Below are 24,774 nucleotides of genomic sequence, written 5' to 3'. Positions count from 1 at the left end.
AAGGCTAGTCGGGTGGAGGGAGACCTTTCGAGGTGCACACAATTGCATGCCTGCGATTATCAGGGAGACTTTGAGGGCACAGTAATCTCTCGAGACCAGAAACCATTTTCTTCTCTCGCTCTGAGATTGTGCCTGGCTAAGCAGCAACAGCCTCCCTGCCCCCCTCCTACCCCCCACCGCCACGGCCACGGCCGCTGCAAGCAGCCACGCCCCGCGGCCCCAGGGCTCGCCGCCCCGGGGCTCACAGCCCCCACGCAGCTTGCACGCCGCACCTCCCTTCGCCCCACCCCCGCGCGCCCCCATCCGCCCCCGCGGCCGGCCCTGGGAGCGCCGGGCGAGACCTCGCGCCTGCGCCTCGCCAACTTCCTGCCGCGGAACGTCCCGCCCACCCTCCAGAAGCCCGCCTCCGAACGCCGCGTGAAACCTGCCTGCTGCACGTGATTGGTCGAAACCACCAAGCCGTTGGCTCCCAGGCCCGCCTCTCCACCGCCTCTCACTTTTCCCAGGGCGGATGCGCCTGCGCTCAGCTGCCTGGGCGGGCTGGGAGGCGCGGGTTGAAAAGTCTCGTTCCAAGTTTGGAGAGAGAGAGAAGAGCGTCTCAGACCTCGGTACCCGCAATCGGGGAGGAGGTAGGAGAGAAGGACGCGGCGTCTGGGGAGCACCCAGGCTGAAAGACGGAGCTGAGGCTTCGAGACCTGGAAGTGTGTGACGCGCCTGGGAAAGGCAGGAGCGCCTACCGTTGGGCTGCTCTTGGCTAGCGAGGGGAGTCCGAGGCGGCGGCGAGGGGCAAACGACCCGACGCAAGATGGCGAGTAAAGAGAGTAAGAGGCCCTGCGGGGCGGCGCGCGCCGGGGCGGCGGGGGGCGGCGGGCGCGCGAGGCCGCGGCACGCGCCGGCGAAAGGCGCGAATTGGCGTGAGGAGCAGGGGGCGGGGCCGGGCGCGAGACTGGGCGCGCGCCTCGAGGGGCCTACGCGGGACGCGGCCGCGGCGCGGAGGGCTGCGAGCACTTCCGGAGCCGGGCGCGGGGCCGCGATTTGGACCCCCTCCCCCCTCCCCCCGCCACCCCGCTACCCCCTCCGGCGGCGGCGCTCTCGATCCCCGGGCGGAGGCGGCCTCCGTCGCCGGAAAGCGGGCGCGGCGGCTCCTTCCACGCGCGCACGGCGGCCGCCTCGGGGTCGCGGCTCTTGTCCGGGGGAATTCTGGAACCCGTGGCTTATGGCTGCCGACGCGGGCTTCGTGGGAGCCGAGGCCTCTCCTGGTGGGGGATGGAGGGAGCGGGCCGATGGGTTTCTGCTACACGTGGATTCGTCTCGCCGGGTGGGTCGGGGAGCCTCTTTACATACGGCTCGTCATCGCCGAACAGGTGCGGACAGCTGTAGCGGCACAACATTTGCGATGTCCGTGTAATTAATTACCCGATTCTGTATTCGCAGGCATTATTGATTTCAAAGTGGAGAGGGAAAAAAAAAAAAAAAGCTTCCTGGTGTTAATATTCTCTCCACGTTTGGAAGAGCAGTTCGTGTCCAAATTAGAGGGAGAGGGAGAGAAGAGATTAGGTGTGGCCATCTCGAGGTGACCTCCGGTATCTGTGTACAGGTTCTGTTTTCGATCCCTCTCCGCCACTTAATCGTGTGGGCTTTCTCCAAATTTCAGTGTTTGAAGATACTGTGGAGGAGCGTGTCATCAATGAAGAATATAAAATCTGGAAGAAGAATACACCGTTTCTGTATGACCTGGTTATGACCCATGCTCTTCAGTGGCCGAGTCTTACCGTTCAATGGCTTCCTGAAGTGACTAAGTAAGGGTTTCTGGCACCTTTTATTTTGCATAAATTTAACTGTTGTCCTGGATTTCCTACTTTTTGGCGTTTTCTATATGGAACGTAAGCATGTAGTTAGTTTAGCCCTTGGGTGAGGTGGCAGGTGATTTTTATTTTTAAAACTTAATCACTTGATTTGGGGGTTGGTTTCTGGCGTAATAATGTGGCGTTTAAAGGGGGAGAAAGAATCTGTTGTGAGATTAATGTTATTTGCGGGATGCACCGGATATGTTTGACATTTATTGGGCATTAACATAGAGCAGCATCTTTTTGGGTCCCAGACTGGTGGGATTTATTTAAAAACTTTATGGGAAAATAGCGTGCCTAGGAGTTGCGGCTGTGGCGCGATGGGATTGGCGGCGTCTCTGCAGCGCCAGGACGCAAGTTCTATTCCTGCCCCTGCAAAGTGTGTTAAAGGATCTGGCATTGCCGCAGCTGCGACGTAGGTCGAAACTGCGGCTTGGATCTGACCCCTGGTCTGGGAACTTGCATATACCGCAGGTGTGGCCATTAAAAAAAAGAAGAACGAAAACAGCTACGTGCAGAAAAGTGCACAAATCATAAAATATGGCTTGATTAATTTTTGCGAAGGGCACACATCCTTGTAACCAGCCCCCAAGATAAATACGTGTTAATTGGCAAAGGAGAAGAGAACTGAGCAGCAGTTCACTACCGGAAAGGTGGGGTTGTTGGCTTATAGTGTGGGATGGGATACACTTTGAAATTGCTCTTGGTCCTCTTAAGAGTATTCTTTTCAATTCTTTGTCAAATTCTCCAGTGATAACTACTGACATTTATTGAGTACTTAGAATACGGCATGGCACATCTCAAGAGTTTTGTGTCCTGTTATTTGGTTTAATACAACAGTAGAATAATTACTTTTTATCATTCTTGTTTTACCAATGTGGAACCGGGCTGAAATGTTGAATAACATGCCCCAGATCACACAGCTGGTAAGCGGTGGAGTGGGCTTTTGAACCCAAGCCAGGTGGCCCCAGAGTTGTGGCAACCTCTGCCCTAGGTTATCTTTTTCATATAGTTGCACATTTCCTAATAGAAACTTGGCATGCACTTTTACAAGTGTGTTAAATTGTGAGCATATAATTTAATGAGGATTAATCCAACTCGAGAGAGGGAATTTTGTAATGTAAGAAATAAGAGTAAATAAATTACCTTCACATAAAACCGATATAATGGCTGGATTGTCCATATGCAAACATTGACTTCTACAGATAGGGTCTTCCATTGGGCTTACCCCAAAATCTCAATATAAATGTACAGCGGGAAGAAGAGCCGACAACTAAACACTGCAGACTTCTAAGTATTGATATTTATACCAACTTTGACCAGGGTATTGAGGTTCTGGTTTAGAGCATTGTGTGCATTTGGCTCTTTGTTTAAAACTTCAATTTACATTTTCTTGGATCTTTTTGACCTAGTGTAACAATAGACAAGATGGAGGGCTTTAAGGTTAGAGACCTGAGTTTGAGTCATGCCTCCTGCTTCCTGGCTTTGTGAATGAGGGCAAATCGGTCAGTCTCTATCCCCGAGTAGTCTGGTCTGTAAACAGAGGTGTTGGCGGTTCTCACTGCCTACATTTGAGGGAATAAATAAGATCACACATGTTGAAGTGCTGGCTGATGGTAATTCTGCCACCCTTTCCTATTGAGAAATAATTTGTTAGGGTGGAATAACTCTTCATTTGTATTTGAATGAAGGCTGCTTCTTGAAATCTTTAAAAAATGTTACCCACGATGTGTTTTGTGTAAAGGTTTTATTTATTTGGTGTGTAAAGATTTGAAAGATAATAGTTCTGTGTGTTTTTGGCCCAGATATTACGTTTATATTAACACTTGGGAATTTAACAGAAATTAAATTATGTATTCCATGGTGTTCTCTGCATATGAGGAAGTGGGATCTGGTTGTGGGATGTGCAGTGGCTCTGGGAATGCAAGAAAATGCCAGCCAGCCTGCATTCTTGGGTGTTGAGGACAGCTGTGTGGTACTTTGCAGGGTTCTGTTCGGGGTATGAAGGGACAGTGATTGTGTTTTGGCACTCTCTAGAACGGTAGAAATATTGGCTACTCTTATATCCTGGCTTTTTGAGAGCTAGGCCTGCTCAACCTCCTAAGGCTGGCCTTCTGTGTGTATATAACGTGCTTCCGAATGATTACTTGCCCTCGTGGAGCTGTTGTCCTTCAGTTCAGTTAGGTGATAATCCAGATAATTGATTTGACTCTTTATATTTTTTATTTTGGTACCTCTAAGAAATTATTTAAATGGCGGGTCATTATTTCATCTCTTTTTGTCCCTCTCCCTCCCACCCACCCACCCCTTTTTCTCTTTCTCTTTTTTGGCTGCACCCACAGCATGTGGAAGTTCCCTGGGCCAGGATTCAAACCTGTGCCACAGCAGCCACCCAAGCCACTGCAGTGACAATGCCAGATCCTTAATCTGCTGTGACACAAGAGAACTCCCTTGAATAATTTCTTAAACATGTCGAGCCGGAACTCTCTACCTAAAAAGCTGTGTAATTACGCAAGTTCAGATACAGACTGCATAGAGTGAAAAAAATAAGGTCCTCTTCCACGTCCTCTCTCTCGTTCCCTCACCCAGAGCAGAAGCAGTCCTTATTTGCTTTCTTATCCATCCTGCCTGGCGTGAAGAAGGACATGCAACATCCTTCTGTCTTTTTCTCTGGTAGCAAGTTGTTCACTTGACTTTTTAATTAGGAGTTTATAATGGAAACTTTTTCATATTGACATGCTTAGATATGGGCTCTTGTTTTGAGGGCTCCATAGAATTTGATTTATGGGTATGTTTTTGTCACCACTTCTTTGCTGATGGATATTTGTTTTCAGTCTTTTGCTGCTTCCGCCAGTGCTGCTGAGAATAACCAATCTGTGATTGTTGGTTGAATTTCGTAGCAAAATTCAAAGTGGTCCAAGGATTCTGGCCTGGGAATGGACAAGGTCTTTTATCATTAGTGCTTCTGCAGCCTTAGGTGCATCCAGTATTGGAGGAAAATGGTGTGATATTGATTGACTCAAGAAAACAGATTTGTATTTTAATTATGGAGAGGAAAAAAAGGATTTTTAGTAAAAGGAAAAATCCTTATATGATGGAGTCAGGGGAAACTGGAATAACTGAATTTTAGAGTCTAAGGGAGTTTTTAATTAAGATGGTCCAGACTTTGCACTCCCATTCCTTAGAAAGCTCCTGTGTGAATGGGTGTGTTTACCTGTATGTAACTGGTACCTGTTGGTTTTAGTATTTCTGCTTAATGCCATAAAAAACAAGTCATTTTCTTCCTTTTATGTCATCCATAACATTGTGGGGCCTTTCAAGTATTCCTAATCTCTTTCCAAATGGTTTTCACATGAGATGTGTTGAAGTCCACTTTGATTTGAAGCCACTATTCCCTATAAAGATTTCATTCTGAGTCCTAAAGTACATTGCCTAGAGCCTAATATTCTAAGTGTGGTTTTTCCAGTTCAGAATAGGTGGGTGAGTGCTCATGCGTATTGCCTCTCCCTCCCTGTGTGAGTTTATCTAAGATGAAATTAATTACTTTCTTTGAGAGCCACATCATCTTTGCCCACTGAACGTATTTTATTTCAGACCCGTGTCTTTTTTTCACATAAGCTGCTGTTGCTAAGCCATGGATGCCTTATTCTGTTCTTGGAGTTTTTGTGTGTTTATTGCTCTTTTTTTACCTCAAGCCAAATCTTGGTAAAATTTTGTCTTGTATTTTTTCAGTTATTACTAAGTTACATGCCTGGAGATAAATCCCTAAGCCTTTTTTCTAAACCACTGAAGCCTTTGTACTACTGAAATTTAGTTATACATAAATAGTCTTAAGTCGTCTGCTATTTGTTGGGGCTCAGAGCCCTACTTCTCAGTCCCCCCTCACTGAGCTGGGACCGTGGAACATGGGTGAAAATTGCTATTCTAGATAATACGAATGGGAATGCATTGTTAATAGATACAGGTGCAAAATCATTGCTTGGACCAGGGTGTCAGGAGGCATCAGTGTCTTTTTCAGCCTCAAAGTGAGTTTATAAAGGGTAGGGTAACAAAGACCCTTCTTCCGTAAAAACGAGAATGCTCATTTAAGCACCGTAAACATAAGTAAGGGGTTTTTACATCATGCCGTTTGCACTCATAACCTGTTTTTTAGGTGAAGAAACTGAGGCCCGTAAGGAAGCTGTGATTTAAGGAATTGCATATAGCTAATTTTAGTTTGAGCCAAGATTTAAACCCAGTGTTTCTGACTCAACCCTTTATTCTTTCATTCTACTTTGTTGCCTCTTATTGAGAGAGCAGAAGCATCTAGTGTATTAAAATTAAAGGCTTTTTGAGGAGTTCCCGTTGGTGGCACAGTGGAAATAAATCCGACTAGGCACCATGAGGTTGTAGTTTGATCCCTGGCCTCGCTCCGTGGGTTAAGGATCCGGTGTTGCTGCGAACTGTGGTGTAGGTCGCAGACTCGGCTTGGATCTGGTGTGGCTGTGGCTGTGGTGTAGGCTGGCAGCTGTAGCTCCGATTGGACCCCTAGCCTGGGAACCTCCATATGCCGCCAGTGCGGCCCAAAAAGGGGGGGGAGGGGTTAGGTGAGAGGTCATGATTTATGAATTCAGGGATCGGTGATGGACTGAATTTGTTAGCAACTGATTTCTTGTAGGATTAGTATGACTTATTTTCTTTCCTAAACAGACCGGAAGGAAAGGATTATGCCCTTCATTGGCTAGTGCTGGGGACTCACACATCTGATGAGCAGAATCATCTCGTGGTTGCTCGGGTCCATATTCCGAATGATGATGCACAGTTTGATGCTTCCCACTGTGACAGTGAGAAGGGTGGTAGGTATACTGTATATTCCAATATCGGTGTCTAAAGGAGTAGGCCTCTAATGATATGTTATTAACACTCTGTCCTAATAGCTTTTGGCCCAGCGGTTTAACTTCTAGGACTTTATCTTACACAACTTCTCACCCCCATGTGCATTAGGATTTGACAGTAGCATTATTTGCAGGATTGAAAAATTAGGCTCAACCTTGCAACTCCATTGTTAGTTCATCGGAAGTCATTTAAACAAATTGTGGTATGTTTGAAATACTGTGCAGCATTTACTAAGAATGAGAGAACTCTGAAATTTCATAAACACATACACCGAGTGAGGTAAATCTGTATGCACTGGTATGGAAAGGTGTCCAAGATAAATTGAGTAACTGGTGTGTGTGATTATAGTAACTATTTTGGTAACACTAAGAATATTGATATGCATAGGAAAAAGTCAGGCATATACACCAGTTAATAGTGGATTTTTTTTTTGTCTTTTTATATCCACACCTACGGCATATGGAGGTTCCCAGGCTAGGGGTCCAATTGGAGCTACAGCTGCCAGCCTGCACCACAGCTCAATAGCGGATGTTTTAGGGAAGCTCTTGACCCCCATCCCCCCATCCAAATGTACATTCCCCTGTTTGGGTATTCCCACAACCACCCAAGTTTGGTGGTTTTGCTAGGAGGACTCGCAGGATTCAGTAGCAGATTATATTCATAGCTGGAGTTTGTTACAATGAAGAATACAGAACAAAAGCAGCTGGAAAAAGATAATGCATCAGGGAGTCTAGGGAGGTCCAGCACAAGTCTCACTCAGGTCCACACAGGATGTGCTTTCTCTTTGGCAGCAACTGACAGGGATACTTGTGGACTATCTCTGCCCAGAGAAACCCACTTGAGGGCCAGGCTCTTAGTCTTTCGTGGGGGGCTGATTTTGTAGGCACAGCATGCGGGCAGCCGGCCAGGACACCTGAAACTTGGTACCCTAGCGGTGAAGTCAGGTGCACATCGTCAGTCTTAAGATCTGCGCAAAGCAAGCCTGACAGGTTGGTACAGCATGGTCCGTTGCTCCAGGTGTACACCACGAAATCATCAACCCATCAGTGACATAGAACATTCTGAGGTCCATGTTCCCAGGAGCTAGTCAAGCTGTGAGGGCTAAGCAACCAGACCTGCTGGGTTAGTGCTTTCCCCACAGCCCCAGATGATTGAACAGATCTAACATTGTCTAGTATTTGCTTTAGGTTTTTTCTTACCAAAGCTAAAATACTACTTGACAGCTGGAGTCCTGCCATCCCTACGCCGTTCCTCCCTGCTTTCCTCTCCAGAATTCATCACTGTCCTGAAATTAGTGTACTCTCATCAACTAAAGTATTTTTGTCACTCAGACAGTAGTCACTGTCCATAATGTTTTGCAGTTTGCTTTTTTCATGTATTCGTGTGTGTATACTGTATAAATATCTCATTCTTTCCACTCCTGTATACCATTGTGATTAAATCTCCATTTATCCTTCTGTTAAGGGGCAGCTGAATTGTATCTGGGTGAGATTTTTGCCCTTATGAGCAATACTGCTGTCTTGTTTCTCCTTGTATACATGGGGAGAATTGATCTGGTGGAGTGGAATTGCTGAGTTGTATGGTATATTCATTGTCAACTTAAAAGAATATAAGAACAGTTTTCGAAAATGATTTACTCAACCACTTTCACAGTTCATAGTTTATTATCCTACAACGTTATGCATTATTTCTGTAAATTTTAACTTTTTTGTGTTCATTTTTTTGCTTTTAGGGCCGTATATGGAGGTTCCTAAGCTAGGGGTCGAATCGGAGCTACGGCTGCTGGCCCACGCCACAGCAACGCCGGATCCTTAACCCATTGAGCCAGGCCAGGGGTCTAACCTGCAACCTCATGGTTCCTAGTCTGATTCGTTTCTGCTGTGCCACGATGGGAACTCCTGTAGATATTTTTATAATCAGAATTTTTAGTGGCTTTTAGTCCTAAAGTCTGTACTTAATTGGACTTTGAGCCTAAGAATTAGTTTCTGTGCATAATATACGGAATATGTGGACATAATTAGGTTAGTAATCACTCGTCCAGTGTATCGTATTCTAACAAGTGACTGAAATAATGCACAGTTAATGCCTTTGTTTTCAGTTATGGCATTTTCTTTTTTTTTGGCTGCAGCTGAGGCATATGGAAGTTCCCTAGCCAAAGATCAAATCTGAACTGTAGCTGCAACCTATACCACAGCTGTGGCAATACAAGATCCTTAACCTATGGCACTACAGGGGAACTCTTCAGTTACGGTGTTTTAAATGGATACTATTATCATTAAGATAGTGATTTTTTTTTCAAACTTTTTGAGTTTAAGAAAACAAGCCCTGTGTGCCCAGTAAATCTTACCCAGAAATTCAGTTTTTATTAAAGGAGATCTGTTGAGTTTGTTTTAAGTAAAGGAGTTGGAAAACTTTGTAGCAGAGGGTGAGAAAGAACCCTTGGGGTCCCCGGGGCTGGGAGGTTGAGAATAAAAGCGGAGGCTTTGGAACTGTGTCTCCGGAGATGGCAGGCGGTAGGATCAGGAGCGGGGGTCTTAGAAAGGCCGAAGCATTTTCTTCCATTGACATGATGGGAAGGGGAAGTGCTGAGAGGGAAGTGGGTGATTGCGTGTGGTTGTGTGAGAGGAGTTGTGTGAAATGGGATATGATGTTCAGCCACGCAGACATAGTAAGCGGTGTTCGCCATAGAGAAGAATGGCTAAGTTCTGATAGGAAGCCATGGGAACCAGTGTTCGCAGAGCATTCCCACGGAGCGAGACCTGGCTGAAACCGAGAAATGGCTCCCTGCTTTCCCTGTTTTCACCAGGCCCCAGCCAGTCTGTTTTACTGGTTACCTGCTTGGCTCCCTTAGGCATTTGAATTAGTGTCCCTTGACCTGAGACACACGGTGAGCTAAAAAGGAACGTGCAAAGAAGAAGCAACATAGGTCAGGAAGAAATAATAGTTATGATGGGAAGCCACTGAACTTCTGAAGTGTCAGCAAAAAATTCGAGTTTTTATCTTTGAGCACAAAAAAGAAAATGTTCTTGTTGCTATTATCTGCTTAGATGTTCTTTACTTGTATTCTTTCTGTGACATCTTGCTGCTTCTCAGAAGTTATCATACTTCTTATGTGGCTTTGTCACTTTTCCAAGGCCTTTTTGACAACTATTTAGCACCGTAGTCATATTCCCACACCAGAGAGGTTAGCCCGCTTGTTTTCACTTTGGTCCTCCACTAGCTGTTGAGCCACGTATTCTGGTGGAACGTGTGTGTGTGTGTCTGTCTGGGGGTTAGGTAGCATTGTGTGTGTGTGTGTGTGTCTCTGTCTGTTTGGGGGTTAGCTAGCATGAATGTCCAACATGAGGATGTTTTTGACTTCAGACCCAAGGAGTGTTCTTACTTCTGGGGACGAACTTGGCTTACCTGGATACTAATTTATTTCCACACTTCCAAAAGAGGTGTATTTGAACTGAAAGGTGTGTTTATTGTGTGGTTATTTGGATTTTTGTGAATAACAAAACAGAGAGAAGCTGATTTTTAATTGTTTTAAATCCAAGGTAGAACCGAGGTAACTTGCGTAAAATACTTGTGTCACACTGTTTTCCAGTTCACATGGGCTTTGAGAATAAATTCATTCCAAATGTCAGATGAACCCGTATGCTTGTGTTCTCTCTTTGTCTCTCCCCCTTTCTCAGTTTGTATTGTATTCTGTCTGATTAAACTGGCTTGGCTTGGGGTTAAGGATTTGGCGTTGTCACTGCAGTGGTTTGGGTTTGATCCCTGACCCGGGAACGTCCACATGCTGTGGGCGCGGCCCCCCAAAATAAAATAACTTAATCTCTTGGGTTGATTCAGCTAAGTGACTTGTGGATTTTAATCGTAAGTGTATGTGTTTATTTCTTTCTTCTCACATTAGAATTTGGTGGCTTTGGTTCTGTAACAGGAAAAATTGAATGTGAAATTAAAATTAACCACGAAGGAGAAGTAAACCGTGCTCGATACATGCCGCAGAATCCTCACATCATTGCTACAAAAACACCGTCTTCTGACGTGCTGGTTTTTGACTATACAAAGCACCCTGCTAAACCAGGTATGTAGTAAGAAAGTCAGACCACTGCTTGACCCTTCCTGATTCAAAATGGTAATTGCTTGGAGGCCTTTTTTTTTTTTTTCTTTTTCCTCTTTCCCCTATTTTGGCTGCCCTGTAGCATATGGAGTTCCCGGCTCTATGCTTTAACTCACTGTGCCCAGCTGGGGATCAAATCTGTGTCCTGGCTGCTGCAGAGATGCTACTGATCCCGTTGCCCCACAGTGGGAACTCCTTGAGGTCGTTTTTTAAACTCGGATTTTTTTAAGGTTTAGAAACAGTTTCGGGGGTCCCATGACCACGCTCAGGTTCACTATTTTAACAGAAGGACCTCACAGCAGGTTATATTCCTAGCTAAGACTTCTTATACAAAGGGTTCAGAGCAAAAACAGGAGGAGAAAGATACACATCCGGCAGAGTCCAGAGAGGTCAGGCATACGCTTGTGAAGCCTTCTCCACTGGGCCACGTACATCGTGCTCTCTCTCTAGTAGCAAACCACAGGGGCATAAGCGTCTCTGCCCAAGGGAGCCCGTTTGAGCCCCAGCATCTGGGGTTTTTTATGGAGGTCTGGTCACATAGGTACATCCTGTTCTGTAACCAGCCATGGCAAAGGAAACTCAAGACCCCAGCGGTGAAGCCAGATACATCTTGAATCTTGCTCAACCATCCCGCAAGTCTCAACAAGCTGCCACAGCATGCTCCACCGCTCTGGGCGTACTCGGCTTCATCAGACAGCAACTTGAAGAATTTTGTGAGGGTCACATTCCCGGGGTTGGCTAGGTCAATCATGGTTGCAGGCTACCCTGGAGACATGTGAGGACTCAACCGCCAGATGTGCTGTGTTAATTCTTTCCTCCTAAATCTACTGAAAAAAAAAAAATTGTCTTGGAGGTGGGGTGGGTTGTCACTATGTAAATTAGTGACATAGCTCTAGTTTTCAGTATTTTGTGTTAGAGCTTAGGAGTAGATTTTGCAAAGGAACCTGTCATGTTATGGTCACGAGACCTGGTTTGCATTGAGTATTTGGAGTGAAGCACAGAGAACAGCTTTTCAAGGTGGCTCTGGGGCAAACTAAGTCCTTGTTTTTGGTGGTGCTTTTCCAGGCATTATAATAAATGCTGTAACTCAGGCAGGAGTGAGAATTTGCTCTTACCTGTTCTGATAGACAGATGATCACTTAGTAGTTCATGTATTTGTTTTCTTTTCTTTTCTTTTTTTTTTTTTAAGACCCAAGTGGAGAATGTAATCCTGATCTTCGGTTAAGAGGCCACCAAAAGGAAGGCTATGGTCTTTCCTGGAATTCGAACTTGAGTGGACATCTCCTAAGTGCATCTGACGACCATGTGAGAAACTTGCTCTTCCTAAGCTCGTGCGCCTCGAATTAAAGACCAGGTCACACAAACAGCTCTGCACTGATGGAGACTTAGAGATGAAAGGTTTTCTAAGATGATACTGATTGTTGCGATAACATTGCCACAGGATTTAGAGCAATGGCTATCACTCTGCCCTTTTGAAGCCTTAGAATTCCACAGAACTCTGGAAGTAGCCTTAGAATTGGAGGGGAAGTGGGCAAAAGGTGTCCCATTAATTAGAAGCGGACCTCCGTAATGGACACTCTACAGGGTGTTTGTGAAGTCTGATTAATATATAAATTACGTTTTAGTTTTTTTTTCCCTTACTTTTAAAAAAGTGTATAATTCAATGGGTTTTAGTATATTCACAGACGTGTGCAACCATCATCACTGTCTAATTCTAAAACATTTTCATCAAATGTCACAAAAAGTAACTCCATACCCACTAAGCAGTCATTCCTCACTCTTTCCCTTAGCTCCTGGCAAGCACTAACTTCTTTGTAGATTTGTCCTTTTTTGATATATAAATGGAAGCATATAATATGTGGCCTTTTCTGTTGGGCTGTATCTACTTAGCATAATGTTTTCAAGGTTCATCCATGTTAAAGCATATGTCAGTATTTCATCCCCTTTTACGGCTGAGTAATATTCCATTATATAGCTATACCACAGTTTATTCATTTATCAGTGGACATTTGGATCATTTCCACTTTGGGGCTATTTTGAGTATCGCAACTCTTGAACATTTTTGTATCAGTTTGTTTGTTTTTGCTTTTGCTTTTTAAGGCTGCACCTGCAGCATAGGGAAGTTCCCAGGCTGGGGGTCAAATCTGAGCTCTAGCTGCTGGCCACAGCCGTAGCAACATGGGATCTGAGCCACGTCTGCCACCTACACCACAGCTCACAGCGGTGCCGGATCCCTGACCCACTGAGTGAGGCCAGGGATCAAACCTACATCCTCATGGATTCTAGTCGGATTTATTTCCACTGTGCCACAACGGGAACTCCATTTTTGTACAAGTCTTTGGATGTATGTTTTCATTTCTCTTGGGTGGAATTAATTCCTAGGAGTGGAATTACTGAGTCATATGGTAGCTCTATGTTTAGCTGTTTAAAGAACTGCCAAACTCTTTTCCAAAGCAGCTTCACTGCTTCACATTCCCACTAAGACAGTGTATAAGGGTTCTAGCTTCTTCATTATCCTCACCAACACTTGTTATGGTCTGTCTTCATCATAGCCATTCTGGTGGGTGTGAAGTGGTTTCGATTTATTTGTCCCCTATGACTAACAATATTCAGCATTTTTTCATGTGCGTACAGGCTGTTTTCTTTTATTCGTTTTAGGGCCATGCTTGGGGCATATGGAAGTTCCCAGGCTAGGGGTTGAATCAGAGGTGCAGCTGCTGGCCTGCGCCACAGCCACGTGGGATCTGAGCCACATCTGTGGCCTACACTGCAGCTTGCAGCAGTGCCAGATCCTTAACCCACCGAGCAAGGCCGGGGATCGAACCCATGTCCTCAAGGATACTAGTCAGATTCAGTTCTGCTGTGCTACGTTTGGAGATGCCCACAAGTTCTTGGTCAGATATATGATGTTAAAAGTTGCTCTCATTCTTTGGGTTATCTTTTCAATTTTTTGGAAGATTTCCTCTGAAGCACAAAAGTTTTAAATTTCAAATGCAGTTTATTTTTTTATGTCACTTTTGTTTTTGATATCGTATCTAAGAAACCATTCTATAATCCAACATTACAAAGATTTACACCTATGTTTTTTCTAAGAGGTTTATGGTTTGTTTTTTTTTTTTGTCTTTTAGTCTTTATAGGGCCACACCCACAGCATATGGAGGTTCCCAGGCTAGGGGTCAAATGGGAGCCACAGTTGCTGGCCTACGCCGGAGCCACAGCAACACCAGATCCGAGCCGTGTCTGTGACCTACACCACAGCTCACAGCAACGCTGGATCCTTAATCCACAGAGTGAGGCCAGGGATCGAACCCTCAACCTCATGATTCCTAGTCGGATTCGTTTCCAGTGTGCCACGACGGGAACTCCAGTTTTATCTTTTATATTTAGGTCTTTGATCCATTTTGATAGATATGAGGTAGGGGTCCAGCTTCATTCTGTGCATGTGGATATTCAGTTTCCTGAGCACGGTTTGTTACAAAGACTAATCTTGGAAATTTCTTCATGGTGCAGTGGGTTCAGGATCTAGCATTGCTGCAGCTGTAGTGCAGACTGCAACTACAGCACAGGTTCATTTGATCCCTGGCCTGGGAACTTGCACATGCCACAGGCGTGGCCAGAAAAAGGGAGAAGACTCATCTTTGCCTATTGAGTTGTCTTGGCATCCTTCATGTTAAGTGTATTAACATTAAAACACAGGGACCTTGTTAATTTATCATAGATCAACGGTGGTAGCATTCTTGGCACAAACAGCTGCGTGTTTTCTCTTGTGGTTCACATACCGTAAGCCAAAAGTGTGTGGTGTGACCCCAAGCACAAGCCGAGAGGAGACTTCTGGAGCTTTTGAAAGCAGCCCTTCTTTAATGACTTGTTAATTGCATTTGCTGTTAAGATTTGTGAAATACTGAAAGTAGGTAATTGGTCCAGTCAAGATTAGTTAGTTATAAGCAACCAAACCCAACTCTAGCTGCTTTTTTTGAAAAATAATTTTTCGGAGTTCCCGTCGTGGCGCAGTGGTTAACGAATCCCACTAGGAACCATGAGGTTGCGGGTTCGGTCCCTGGCCTCGCTCAGTGGATTAAGGATCCGGCGTTGCCGTGAGCTGTGGTGTAGGTTGCAGATGCAGCTCGGATCTGGTGTTGCTGTGGCTCTGGCGTAGGCTGGCGGCTACAGCTCCGATTGGACCCCTAGCCTGGGAACCTCCATATGCCGTGGGAGCGGCCCTAGGAAAGGCAAAAAAAAAAAAAAATTTTTTTTTCTCGGAGTTCCCGTCGGGCGCAGCAGAAATGAATCTGACTAGGAACCATCAGGTTGCAGGTTCCATCCCTGACCTTGCTCAGTGGGTTGGGGATCTGGCGTTGCCGTGAGCTGTAGACGTGGCTCGGATCCCGCATTGCTATGGCTCTGGCGTAAGGTGGTGGCTACGGCTCCGATTCGACCCCTAGCCTGGAAACTTCCATATGCTGCAGGTACAGCCCTGAAAAGCAAAATAATAATAATTTTTCTCTACTTGTTTGTTATAAATTCTCGCATTTTTTCTTTTTCTTTTTTTTTTTTGTCTTTTTGCTATTTCTTGGGCCGCTCCCGCGGCATATTGGAGGTTCCCAGGCTAGGGGTCTAATCGGAGCTGTGGCCGCCAGCCTACGCCAGAGCCACAGCAACACAGGATCCGAGCCGCGTCTGCAAACCTACGCCACAGCTCACGGCAACGCCGGATCATTAACCCACTGAGCAAGGGCAGGGACTGAACCCGCAACCTCATAGTTCCTAGTCGGATTCGTTAAGCACTGCGCCACGATGGGAACTCCGCATTTTTTCTTTTTAAGACTACTCTTCAGGTGAATTTTCTGAGTGACTCTTTTTTTAAGTCTCTTTATTTTTTAAAAATTTATGCCTGTTTAACACATTTCTCCTACCCTCCACCCCTGGTAACCACCAATTTGTTCTTGATGAGCTTTGTGAGTAAATAGTGCCAAAGTGAACATGGGGGTGCATATATCCCCAAGGGGGATTTCTGGATCATAGGATAGTTCTATTTTTTTTACTTTTCGAGGAACCTCCATAACTATTTTCCTTAGTGGTTGCGAAAACAACACTGGCTGATTTAAATAGAAAAGGAATTTATTGGAAGGGCATTGGGTGGGTCGCTCACACGATTGCTCCGTTGGCTAGAAAGTGACCTGAAAAGAGGAGAGGCCAGATCGCTGACCCAAATCAGGCCAGTGAGGATGTCACTCGTACCACCCCTGGAAAGTGGATGGATGTAAAACACACCCCCGGCACCTGTCATCAGAACAGATTCTCCTTTGGTGCTATTCACAGTTCACAGACTTGGTGCAGTGGTAGCTTGCCATGTCCTTGCAGCCATGCTTCAAGGGTCTCCCTCAGTTCCCTGAAAGGAAGCTTTCATTTGTTTCCCTCAAAGTGGACCTAGGAGAGTCTCCCAAACTGAGAGAAGCGCTTATACGCTCGGGAACTTCATTGCTAGTACTTTTTGAACACACCACGCAGTGAGTTGCCAGTCTTAACTAATAGCTGACATTTCCCAAGGGCTCCCCATATGCGAGGCATCTTGTTTAATGTTCCCTGGATCCTTTTGAGATGAGGAGCCAGGTGAGGGCAAGAGTTACATGCGTGTAAATTGTGCATCTGCATGTCTAAGTATCAGCAGAGACTAAGGGCCACATGTATTATGTAACATTTTCATGTAAAAAAGTGATTTTAAAAAGAGATGAAGCTAGGAGTTGCTGTTGTGGTGCAGAGGAAACGAATTCGACTAGGAACTATGAGGTTTCAGGTTTGATCCCTGGCCTCCCCTCAGTAGGTTAAGGATCTGGCGTTGCCATAAGCCTTGGTGTAGGTCTCAGATGCAGCTCGGATCTGGCCTTGCTGTGGCTGTGATGTAGGCCAGCAGCTGCAGCTCTGATTTGACCCCTAACCTGGGAACCTCCATATGCCACAGGTGCAGCCCTTAAAAAAAAAAAAAAAGACAATGAAGGATACATGAGGATGCGGGTTCAATCCCTGGACTTGCTCCCTGGGTTAAAGGATCCGGTGTTGCTGTGGCTGTGGTGTAGGCCAGCAGCTACAGCTCTGATTTGACCCCTAGCCTGGGAGCTTCCAAATGCCATGGGTGCAGCCCTAAAAAGAATAAGTAAATAAACTCAGTCCCTTATAACTCTTGTTTGTTCCTTCTTCAGACTGTCTGTCTGTGGGATATCAATGCAGGACCAAAGGAAGGCAAAATTGTGGATGCTAAAGCGATTTTTACTGGCCATTCGGCTGTTGTAGAGGATGTGGCCTGGCACCTGCTGCATGAGTCATTGTTTGGATCTGTTGCTGATGATCAGAAACTTATGATGTAAGGTGGAAAATTCAGTGGGGTCTCATTATGTGGATGTCCTGAGTGACCGTCAGTGATTGTGGTGGCCTGTGGTTGGTTGGTTGGTTTTTCTTTTTTTAATTTATATATGGCCTGCAAAAAAAGAAAAAACCCAGCTTTAGTGAGGTCCAATTGATAGAATGATAAACTGCCAGTAGGTATGGGCTTTTAAAATTCAAATTACTGTTCTGTATGATTGACCACAACTTTGTATTTCGAGAAAGAAAGGAGAACAGGTCTGTAAACATGAGGAAGGCTGCTTGGGGCAGTGGTATATATCACAGGTGGGATCAAGGTGGCTTCCTTTGAAGCCGAGGGAGAAGAGTGATTGTGTCAAGGCCTGGCCCCAGGGCTGCCTTCATTCAGCTGCCTGACATGCTTTTTATTTCATGAACTCATGTCGGAGGCAAACAAGACAAAATACTGAAATTTGAGAAGGCCAGCTAGGTTTTAGGTATCAAATGGTTACATTGTTTTCAACGTAGTATATTGCGGATGCTGGGAATAGTTGGAAGTCCAGGGGGGACCTGAAGGAGAAAGCCGCAGTGGCCGGGGTTTGTTTGCTGTAGGTTTAGAGCCTACCCCTCGGGTTGGACTCTGCGTGCTTGGGGTCTCTGAAGGGGCGAGTGTGCGGAGAGCAGTGGTGTAGACGCTGCTGACGGGGGTGCGGGAGAGAGGCAGGGCGGGGTGGAGTGGCCTGCTTGTGTCCTGTGTGCCTTGTACCCCTGTGTTGTAGATGGGACACCAGGTCCAATACCACCTCCAAGCCGAGCCACCTGGTGGATGCGCACACCGCCGAGGTCAATTGCCTGTCGTTCAATCCCTACAGCGAGTTCATTCTCGCGACTGGCTCTGCGGATAAGGTTTCTCAATTTTTGCATACTTGGTATTTTATGAACGCCCTTGTCTTGTCCTGTAACACCTGGACTTTCTTACGTAACGTGAAGAAACGAATTCCTTTTTATTGTTCTTCAGACTGTAGCTTTATGGGACCTGCGTAATTTAAAATTGAAACTCCATACCTTCGAATCTCATAAAGATGAAATTTTCCAGGTAAGTGACAGTTTTCTGGTGTTTGTGTCAGATTTTCATAACTTTTTGGTAGAGGGAAATTAAAGAAGATTTCTCCTTTTATACGGTCGGCATGGAACATGGTGTTTTATTTTTTAAGCTCCTTTTCCACTATATAAATGGGAAATAATGTGGAGGTTTTTTAGAAACTATTAGTTCAGAGGTAGAAGAAAAATCTTGCAAAACAGGATCCATTGAAAAAATGAAATCCAAGAATTCTTCCTTGAAGGTATGTCAGCATAGTGGGTCCTCTAGTGAAAAAATACCTTGTATATGGTTGAAAATTGGGATTTGCACAGGCTTAGATACACTTTATTGAAAGATTTTGAAGCTTCTGGGGTGGTTTTGGGGCCGAACAAGTGTGTTGGACCCTTAGCTGAGTTTCCCTGTGTTTTGGAGAGATGGGCCACTTAAGAGTGCCTGAAAGGATAGGACAAGGAGGGTGAGGGCCTACCTGTAGGCCAAGGCGAGGGTACCGTGCACGAAATGGGAACATACCCAGGATTAGAACCAAATCCACCAACTTTGGAATGGATGAGTCTTTACATTTGCAAATGTAAATTTGCAGGTCCACTGGTCTCCACATAACGAAACTATTCTGGCTTCAAGTGGTACTGATCGCCGTCTGAACGTGTGGGATTTAAGGTAACTCAGGATCTCGTGACAAGAAATTGCATAAATATGCTAATCTGGCAGGTTATGTAATAATTCATAAACTAGCAGAGCAATTTGCTAACCCCATTAATAAGTCTAAAAGTAATTTTAAGTGCCTTCCTGAAGAGTCTTTGTTCCATAAAATAGAAGCGAATCAGCATTGGTCTGTAAAATAAATGTATGCCAACGTGAGTTTTGTGTCTCTGTGCCTACTCAGGCCTGACGTTGGGGCACGGGGTGGCGGGGGGTGTGACATCTGTATGTTGGGATTCACAACCCGCTTGCTGTGGAAAGAAAGCGTAAAGGCGTCGGCGCCTCCTGTTTCATTGGATCTCACGTCCACCTGCAGCACTGGTCTCCGTTTTTCTCCCGTTTGCTGTTCTGTGCTTTCGTTGACTGTTGTCTCAGGGATGAACCCGCGCTGTGGGTTGTCTAAGTGCTGAGGATGAACTGGGACGCCAGCACAGCCCATGGTGCCAGAGAGGTCATGTTCTTTTGGGGACTCACCGTGGTCCCAACTCTCAATTCCCTGACTACAGAGTTGCTGTTCTAAGAATTTCAGACGCCTTTGGGGTTTTTTTAGCCTTTAGAGCCATTGATGATGTCGCACACTTCTGTACATTCCCCCAAGATGTTCTTATCTCAAGTTCACATCATGAAAATGCCGAAAGTAACTTCATTCCTACCTGTGTTGCTTTGACGTGGACTAAGTTTTTAGTCAAGATTGCCTTCATTATCGAAACAGGAGGCCCCCTCCTCAGTGTACGGAACAGAGACACTGAGGAGAAAATGTTTGTACGTAAAAATTCTAAACAGCCACTGTTCCATGTTCTTATGGCCCTGATAGATGCTGGGAAATGTAGAGAATCTTGAAAACAAGCATTTCAGTATATTCTTTTTCATTTGAAGACAATTTTAGTAGTAAAATTAGAAACCTAAAACAAGGAGTTCCCATTGCGGCTCAGTGCTAATGAACCCACCTCATATCCATGAGGACGAAGGTTCGATCCCTGGCCTCACTCAGTGGGTTAAGGATCCGGTGTTGCTGTGAGCTGTGGTGGAGGTTGCAGAAGTGGCTCAGATCCCGTGTTGCAGGCCAGTGGCTACAGCTCCAGTTCAACTCCTAGTCTGGGAACCTCCACATGCTGTGAGTGCGGCCCTAAAAAGCAAAAATAAAGAAAGAATAAGATGTGATGTCTGGGCTGATGCTGGCTTTGCAAATACTCCTGCTATAAGAACTTCAGTAACGAAGGCATTATGTTCTTTCTTAATAGCAAAATTGGAGAAGAACAGTCGGCAGAAGACGCAGAAGATGGGCCTCCAGAACTCCTGGTGTGTACTGGCTTTCTTCATACAAGATGAAATGTCATGTGGACATTGGCCTGTTTATCATTGTTTCGCATCTCTGGAAAATGAGTCAAAAACTTCAAATTTCACCTCTTAAAGATGATTTCAAATTGGAAGCGCTAGAGGTTATCGTGATAGGGTTTTGGCGTTTATTAAAAATAGTAAATAGAGCCCAGTGGATTTTTACCAATATTTCAGTGAGAAGAATTTAGGCTCCTGGCAAATAGTGTATAGTAATTTATCCCTGGTTCTCAGTAATAATGTTTCTGAGGGTTTAGTGGGGCGGGGCTTTGATGCTCAGTTAGCAGGACTTAACACTTTCTCACAGTGTGAAAAAATGGTATGACCTGACGTGTAAGTTCCTTGCTCAGAAAAATGAATGCTTCCCCGATCTTTCACCTGTTCCTAATTAAATTATTTTGGCATCTCCTCAGCCCTTTGAAGGTTTACGAGGTGGTATCTGTCCTGTCCTGTCCTTCTGTCTCAGTCCTTCATTGTACACTTGAAGTCCCTTTTCTGGGAAGCGTTGCCAGTCGTTTGGCAGAATCGCTCGTTCCTCTGTTCCGCGTACTTAGCTCTTAGACCAGTACGAATTCGCTTTGTACACTTGGGCTTTGCCCACCACTTGTAAAGAAGGCTGTCGAGGGTGAGCCCTGCTCGCAGAAGAGGCTTGCTAAAGCCGGCGCACTGTGCCCATCGGGGAGCCCCTGCTCCTGTCTGCTGTTCCCATGCCCTGCAGCACTGGATTGTGGCAAAGACACACCAGCGTATTTCGTGTTAACATAGTGCTGCAGGTTTTTTTTTACTTTAGTAATACCTTTATTGATGAATATTTGGCAGGACATACAACGAACTGTTTTTAGAGTAAACACTGCCATGGTTTTTAGTAGTTCATAGAGTTGGACAGCCATCACAAGTCTGTTTTAGAACATTTTTGTCCCCTTGTAAAGAAAGTGTGCCCTTCACCTCTTGGCCCCCAGGCTTCTCCTTTCACCAGCCCCTGGCCACCTCTGATCTACTTTCTGTCTCTAGATGTACCTGTTCTAGACATTTCATATGAAAGGAATCATATGTGGTCTTTGTGACTCGTTCTTGCATTTAGCATAATGTTGTTAAGGTTTGCAGCTGTTTTTTGATGCTGCAGGGAGACGGTAGTGTGTTATGCCTCTGTAACAATTTCATGGTCTCTGAGGACATCTAGTATTTTCCTTTTTTTGAAAGTGGGACTCTGGGAGTTCCCATCGTGGCTCAGTGGTTAATGAACCCGACTGGTATCCATGAGGATGCGGGTTCGATTCCTGGCCTTGCTCAGTGGGTTAAGGATCCACTGTTGGCGTTGAGCTGTGGTGTAGGTTGCAGATGCGGCTCAGATCCGGCTTCGATGTGGCTGTGTAGGCCGGCAGCTGGAGCTCCCATTCGATTCCTAGGCTGGGAACCTCCATGTGTTGTGGGTGCGGCCCTAAAAAGACCAAAAAAAAAAAAAAAAAAAGCCGGGGCGGGGGGGGGGAGTCTGCAATCAAGGGATGTTTGAGTGTAATAAACTGGATACTAATTTACATATAATATCTTGATTTGATGACTTGCATATATTCCCAGCCATTGGTCCAAGTATGTTCATTTATAACTTTTTTTTTTTTTTTGACTGTGCCTGCCGCAAGTTCTCAGGCCAGGGATCGAACCTGTGCCATGGCTGTAACCAGAGCCACAGCAGTGACAACACTGGATCCTTCACTCACTGATCCACCAGAGAACTCCCCCCATAGGATTTTTAAAAGCTACTTAACCCATCTCATTTTAAAACTGATAACATTGCGAGGTAAAGTAGTTAACTTGCTTATAACCTAACTGGTGAAGAGCCAGCAGCGCTTCTTGCTGAGGTAGCGTCAGATCAGACCTTCTGTCGGGAAGGGCGGTGTCTCCGTTCCTAACAAAGTGTTCCTGTCGGCCTTGGGAGAATGAGTTGCTTCTGAATCGTCATTCCACGGCCTTGCCGTGAGGTTGTCTGCCCCCTAGAGCATCTCACAGCAAATAGCTCCCTTTCTCTCGGACGAGGACCTTGTCAAGGCCCTGGAGTCCTTCCCCGCCAAGCGCTGGGGCGGCGCACCCTGAAGAGCTGGCTGGCTGAGGGGGATGCCCTTCCTTCAGAGTAACGGGGACGAGGGGGTCCTTCGGGGGCTGCAGAAGCAGGAGACTCCGAAGCGGGGCCGGTTTTAGGAAGGCCTATGTCATACACGACATCCTGGAAATGCATTGGCTTGAGTATTTGAATCTCACTGTATTATCTGATGATGAGGCTGAATTTGTGTGTTGCTTGTCGTAGCTGGGGAAATGGCACTGCGGTCGTGTAGGAAGATGTCCTTTGTTTTAGGCGATGCAGGCTGACGTATCTCGGGGTGAGGTGTCCTGTTGCCAGGTTGCCGGTGTCTTCTCCGCAGGTGTCGTGCTCACACAACAGCAGTGTTTGGAGGATCTAGGTGAAGGTTATCCAGGCATTCATGGCCCTGTCCTCTCACCTTTTCAGAGGGTTTGAAAAGTGGCAAAATCAAAAGGGCTGGAGGACTGTGCTGCAGTTCAGCAACCCCCAGCTGCAAGAGTGATGCCCGAAAAACTAACTTCTAACACAAGATTTGAAACCAAAGCTTCTTTGTTCTTCTTTACAGTTTATTCATGGAGGACACACTGCCAAGATATCAGATTTTAGCTGGAACCCCAATGAGCCTTGGGTCATTTGCTCGGTGTCAGAGGATAACATCATGCAGATATGGCAAATGGTGAGCTGAGATACGCCTTTTTCCTTAAGAACTATCTTGTCAGGGAGAGATTTTACCAAGGATACCGCGTAATAGAACTATTTCACACATTTCGGCGCGTGTTATTTCAGATATTTCGGAAAAGGAAACAGTCTTGTCCTTGTTCCACTTTAACATGTCTGTAGTTCGCTGTGCCCTGTCGGGTTGGGAGAGATCTGTGGACGTGTTGCTGTAGACAGAGCGTCTGCTCCGATGTTCGTGACCGTTGCCCTCTTCAGCCGCCTCTTGGCCTCGCTGCTCCTTGTCCAGCAGCCGCTGTGTCGCAGGCGTGAAGGGGAGAGGAGGGAACGATCCCGAGTTCTGTGGCGAGGAGCACAAAGCGCTTGACATTTCTAAGGCGCTGTGAAGAGGCCCTTTCGTAAAACACAGGACTCTTGCTCCCTCTTAGGTCGGGACTGTTTTTGGCGAACATCTTTTATGGATACGTCAAAGTAGTAGTACATGGGCAGCTTAGGTCTGTTCTTGGGGATCGACACGGGCAAGTAATTTTTGACAACACTGGCCTTTTTCCTCATTACATTCATTAAAGCCTTTGAGGGCGGCACACAGAGAGGAAACTGCTAAGTAATTACTCTGTGACTCCTAGCGTCTGGACAGAACGATTCAGTGCTATTTCTAGGTAGTCTTGTAAAATCTCCGGGCAGTTTTACCTGATTTTATTTGGTTATTATCTCCAGGCTGAAAATATTTACAATGATGAAGAGTCAGATGTCACAACATCGGAACTGGAGGGGCAAGGATCTTAAACCCAAAGTACGAGCAATGTTTCTCTTGAATGTAAGGCTACACACATGCTTGGTTTATCAAGCGCCAAAATGGCATTGTATAGTAGGAAGTCTCAGTGGTGGCGTATGGCGTTCTTTACCTTCTGATCCTAGCACTTTGAGTGAGCTGTTGCGTACTGTATCATATTGTAGCTTTTAGGGAAGAAAGAAATGTTGCTTAAGAAAGATCAGCGTTGTTTTAAAATACGAGTAGCAGGGGACTGCCTTTGATTCAACTATTTTAAGTCTTGTTTTCTCAAACTAAGTGCTTGCTGTTCCCAAATATGCAAGAATAACTTTTACACTTTTTCCCTCCAACACTTCTTGATTGGCTTTGCAGAAATAAAGTTTTAAAATAAATTTTGTTTTATTCTCTTAGAACCCTGGGGGTGGTGTGGTGGTCGTGTATATGTCTGTCTGTCCCCTCCTTAGGAGGAAGCTGTTAGGTACACACGCTGAGAACCTACGGGCTTTCTTTCCAAGGTACGTGATTTTATCCTAACGCACATGTGGACAGAAGTTAGGGGTCTGTGTTTTGTGGTTGCTTTGGGAATCTCAAACCACCTAATTTACATGTCATTTGCCCCATAGGCTATTTGTGCCTTAACTTGGGCAGTTAGTTTTAAACGCTGGGTTTCTCCCCAAGAGAGTGAAAGCTGACTTGCTGATGTGGCAGGTCAGCAAAGGGGACAAACCAGCCTGCAGCTTGGCCTGCAACCTCTTCTGTAAGGCCTGCCAGCTAGGGATGGTTTTTACATCGAGTTTTCATGGTGGTTGAGCAAAAATTCACCAGCCCAAAGACAGAGAATGATCTTCCGACCCTAAAATACTTACCCGACCTGACTCGGAGAAAAGATGGGCCAACACTTTCTTATACTTGATTGTATCATGTGCTCAAGTGCTTGTCAGCCACCGGCAG

At 45.6% G+C, this 24,774-nt stretch overlaps 1 protein-coding gene across 4 annotated transcripts; it reads left to right on the top strand.

Annotated features, from left to right (window-relative positions):
- Window positions 1–496: 496 nt before the first annotated feature.
- Window positions 497–24,215, top strand: RBBP7 (RB binding protein 7, chromatin remodeling factor). Of its 4 annotated transcripts, none has more exons than XM_047765622.1 (12): window positions 497–821; window positions 1,655–1,799; window positions 6,537–6,682; window positions 10,648–10,794; window positions 12,020–12,135; window positions 17,028–17,188; window positions 17,946–18,072; window positions 18,185–18,262; window positions 18,849–18,925; window positions 20,209–20,266; window positions 22,942–23,052; window positions 23,769–24,215. In XM_047765622.1, the coding sequence occupies exons 1-12, from the start codon at window positions 806–808 to the stop codon at window positions 23,835–23,837; spliced, it is 1,251 nt and encodes a 416-aa protein (XP_047621578.1). In that variant the 5' UTR covers window positions 497–805; the 3' UTR covers window positions 23,838–24,215. The 4 variants fall into 4 exon arrangements, with proteins under 4 accessions (XP_047621578.1, XP_047621577.1, XP_047621575.1 ...); XM_047765621.1 differs by having other exon boundaries at window positions 498–821; window positions 10,621–10,794; XM_047765619.1 differs by lacking the exon at window positions 497–821 and adding an exon at window positions 1,012–1,364 and having other exon boundaries at window positions 10,621–10,794.
- The last annotated feature ends 559 nt before the right edge of the window (window positions 24,216–24,774 follow it).

Source organism: Phacochoerus africanus, chromosome X (genome assembly GCF_016906955.1).
Source record: "Phacochoerus africanus isolate WHEZ1 chromosome X, ROS_Pafr_v1, whole genome shotgun sequence".
In the NCBI taxonomy this organism is placed as follows: domain Eukaryota; kingdom Metazoa; phylum Chordata; class Mammalia; order Artiodactyla; family Suidae; genus Phacochoerus; species Phacochoerus africanus.
This window is presented reverse-complemented; position numbering and strand designations above follow the sequence as displayed.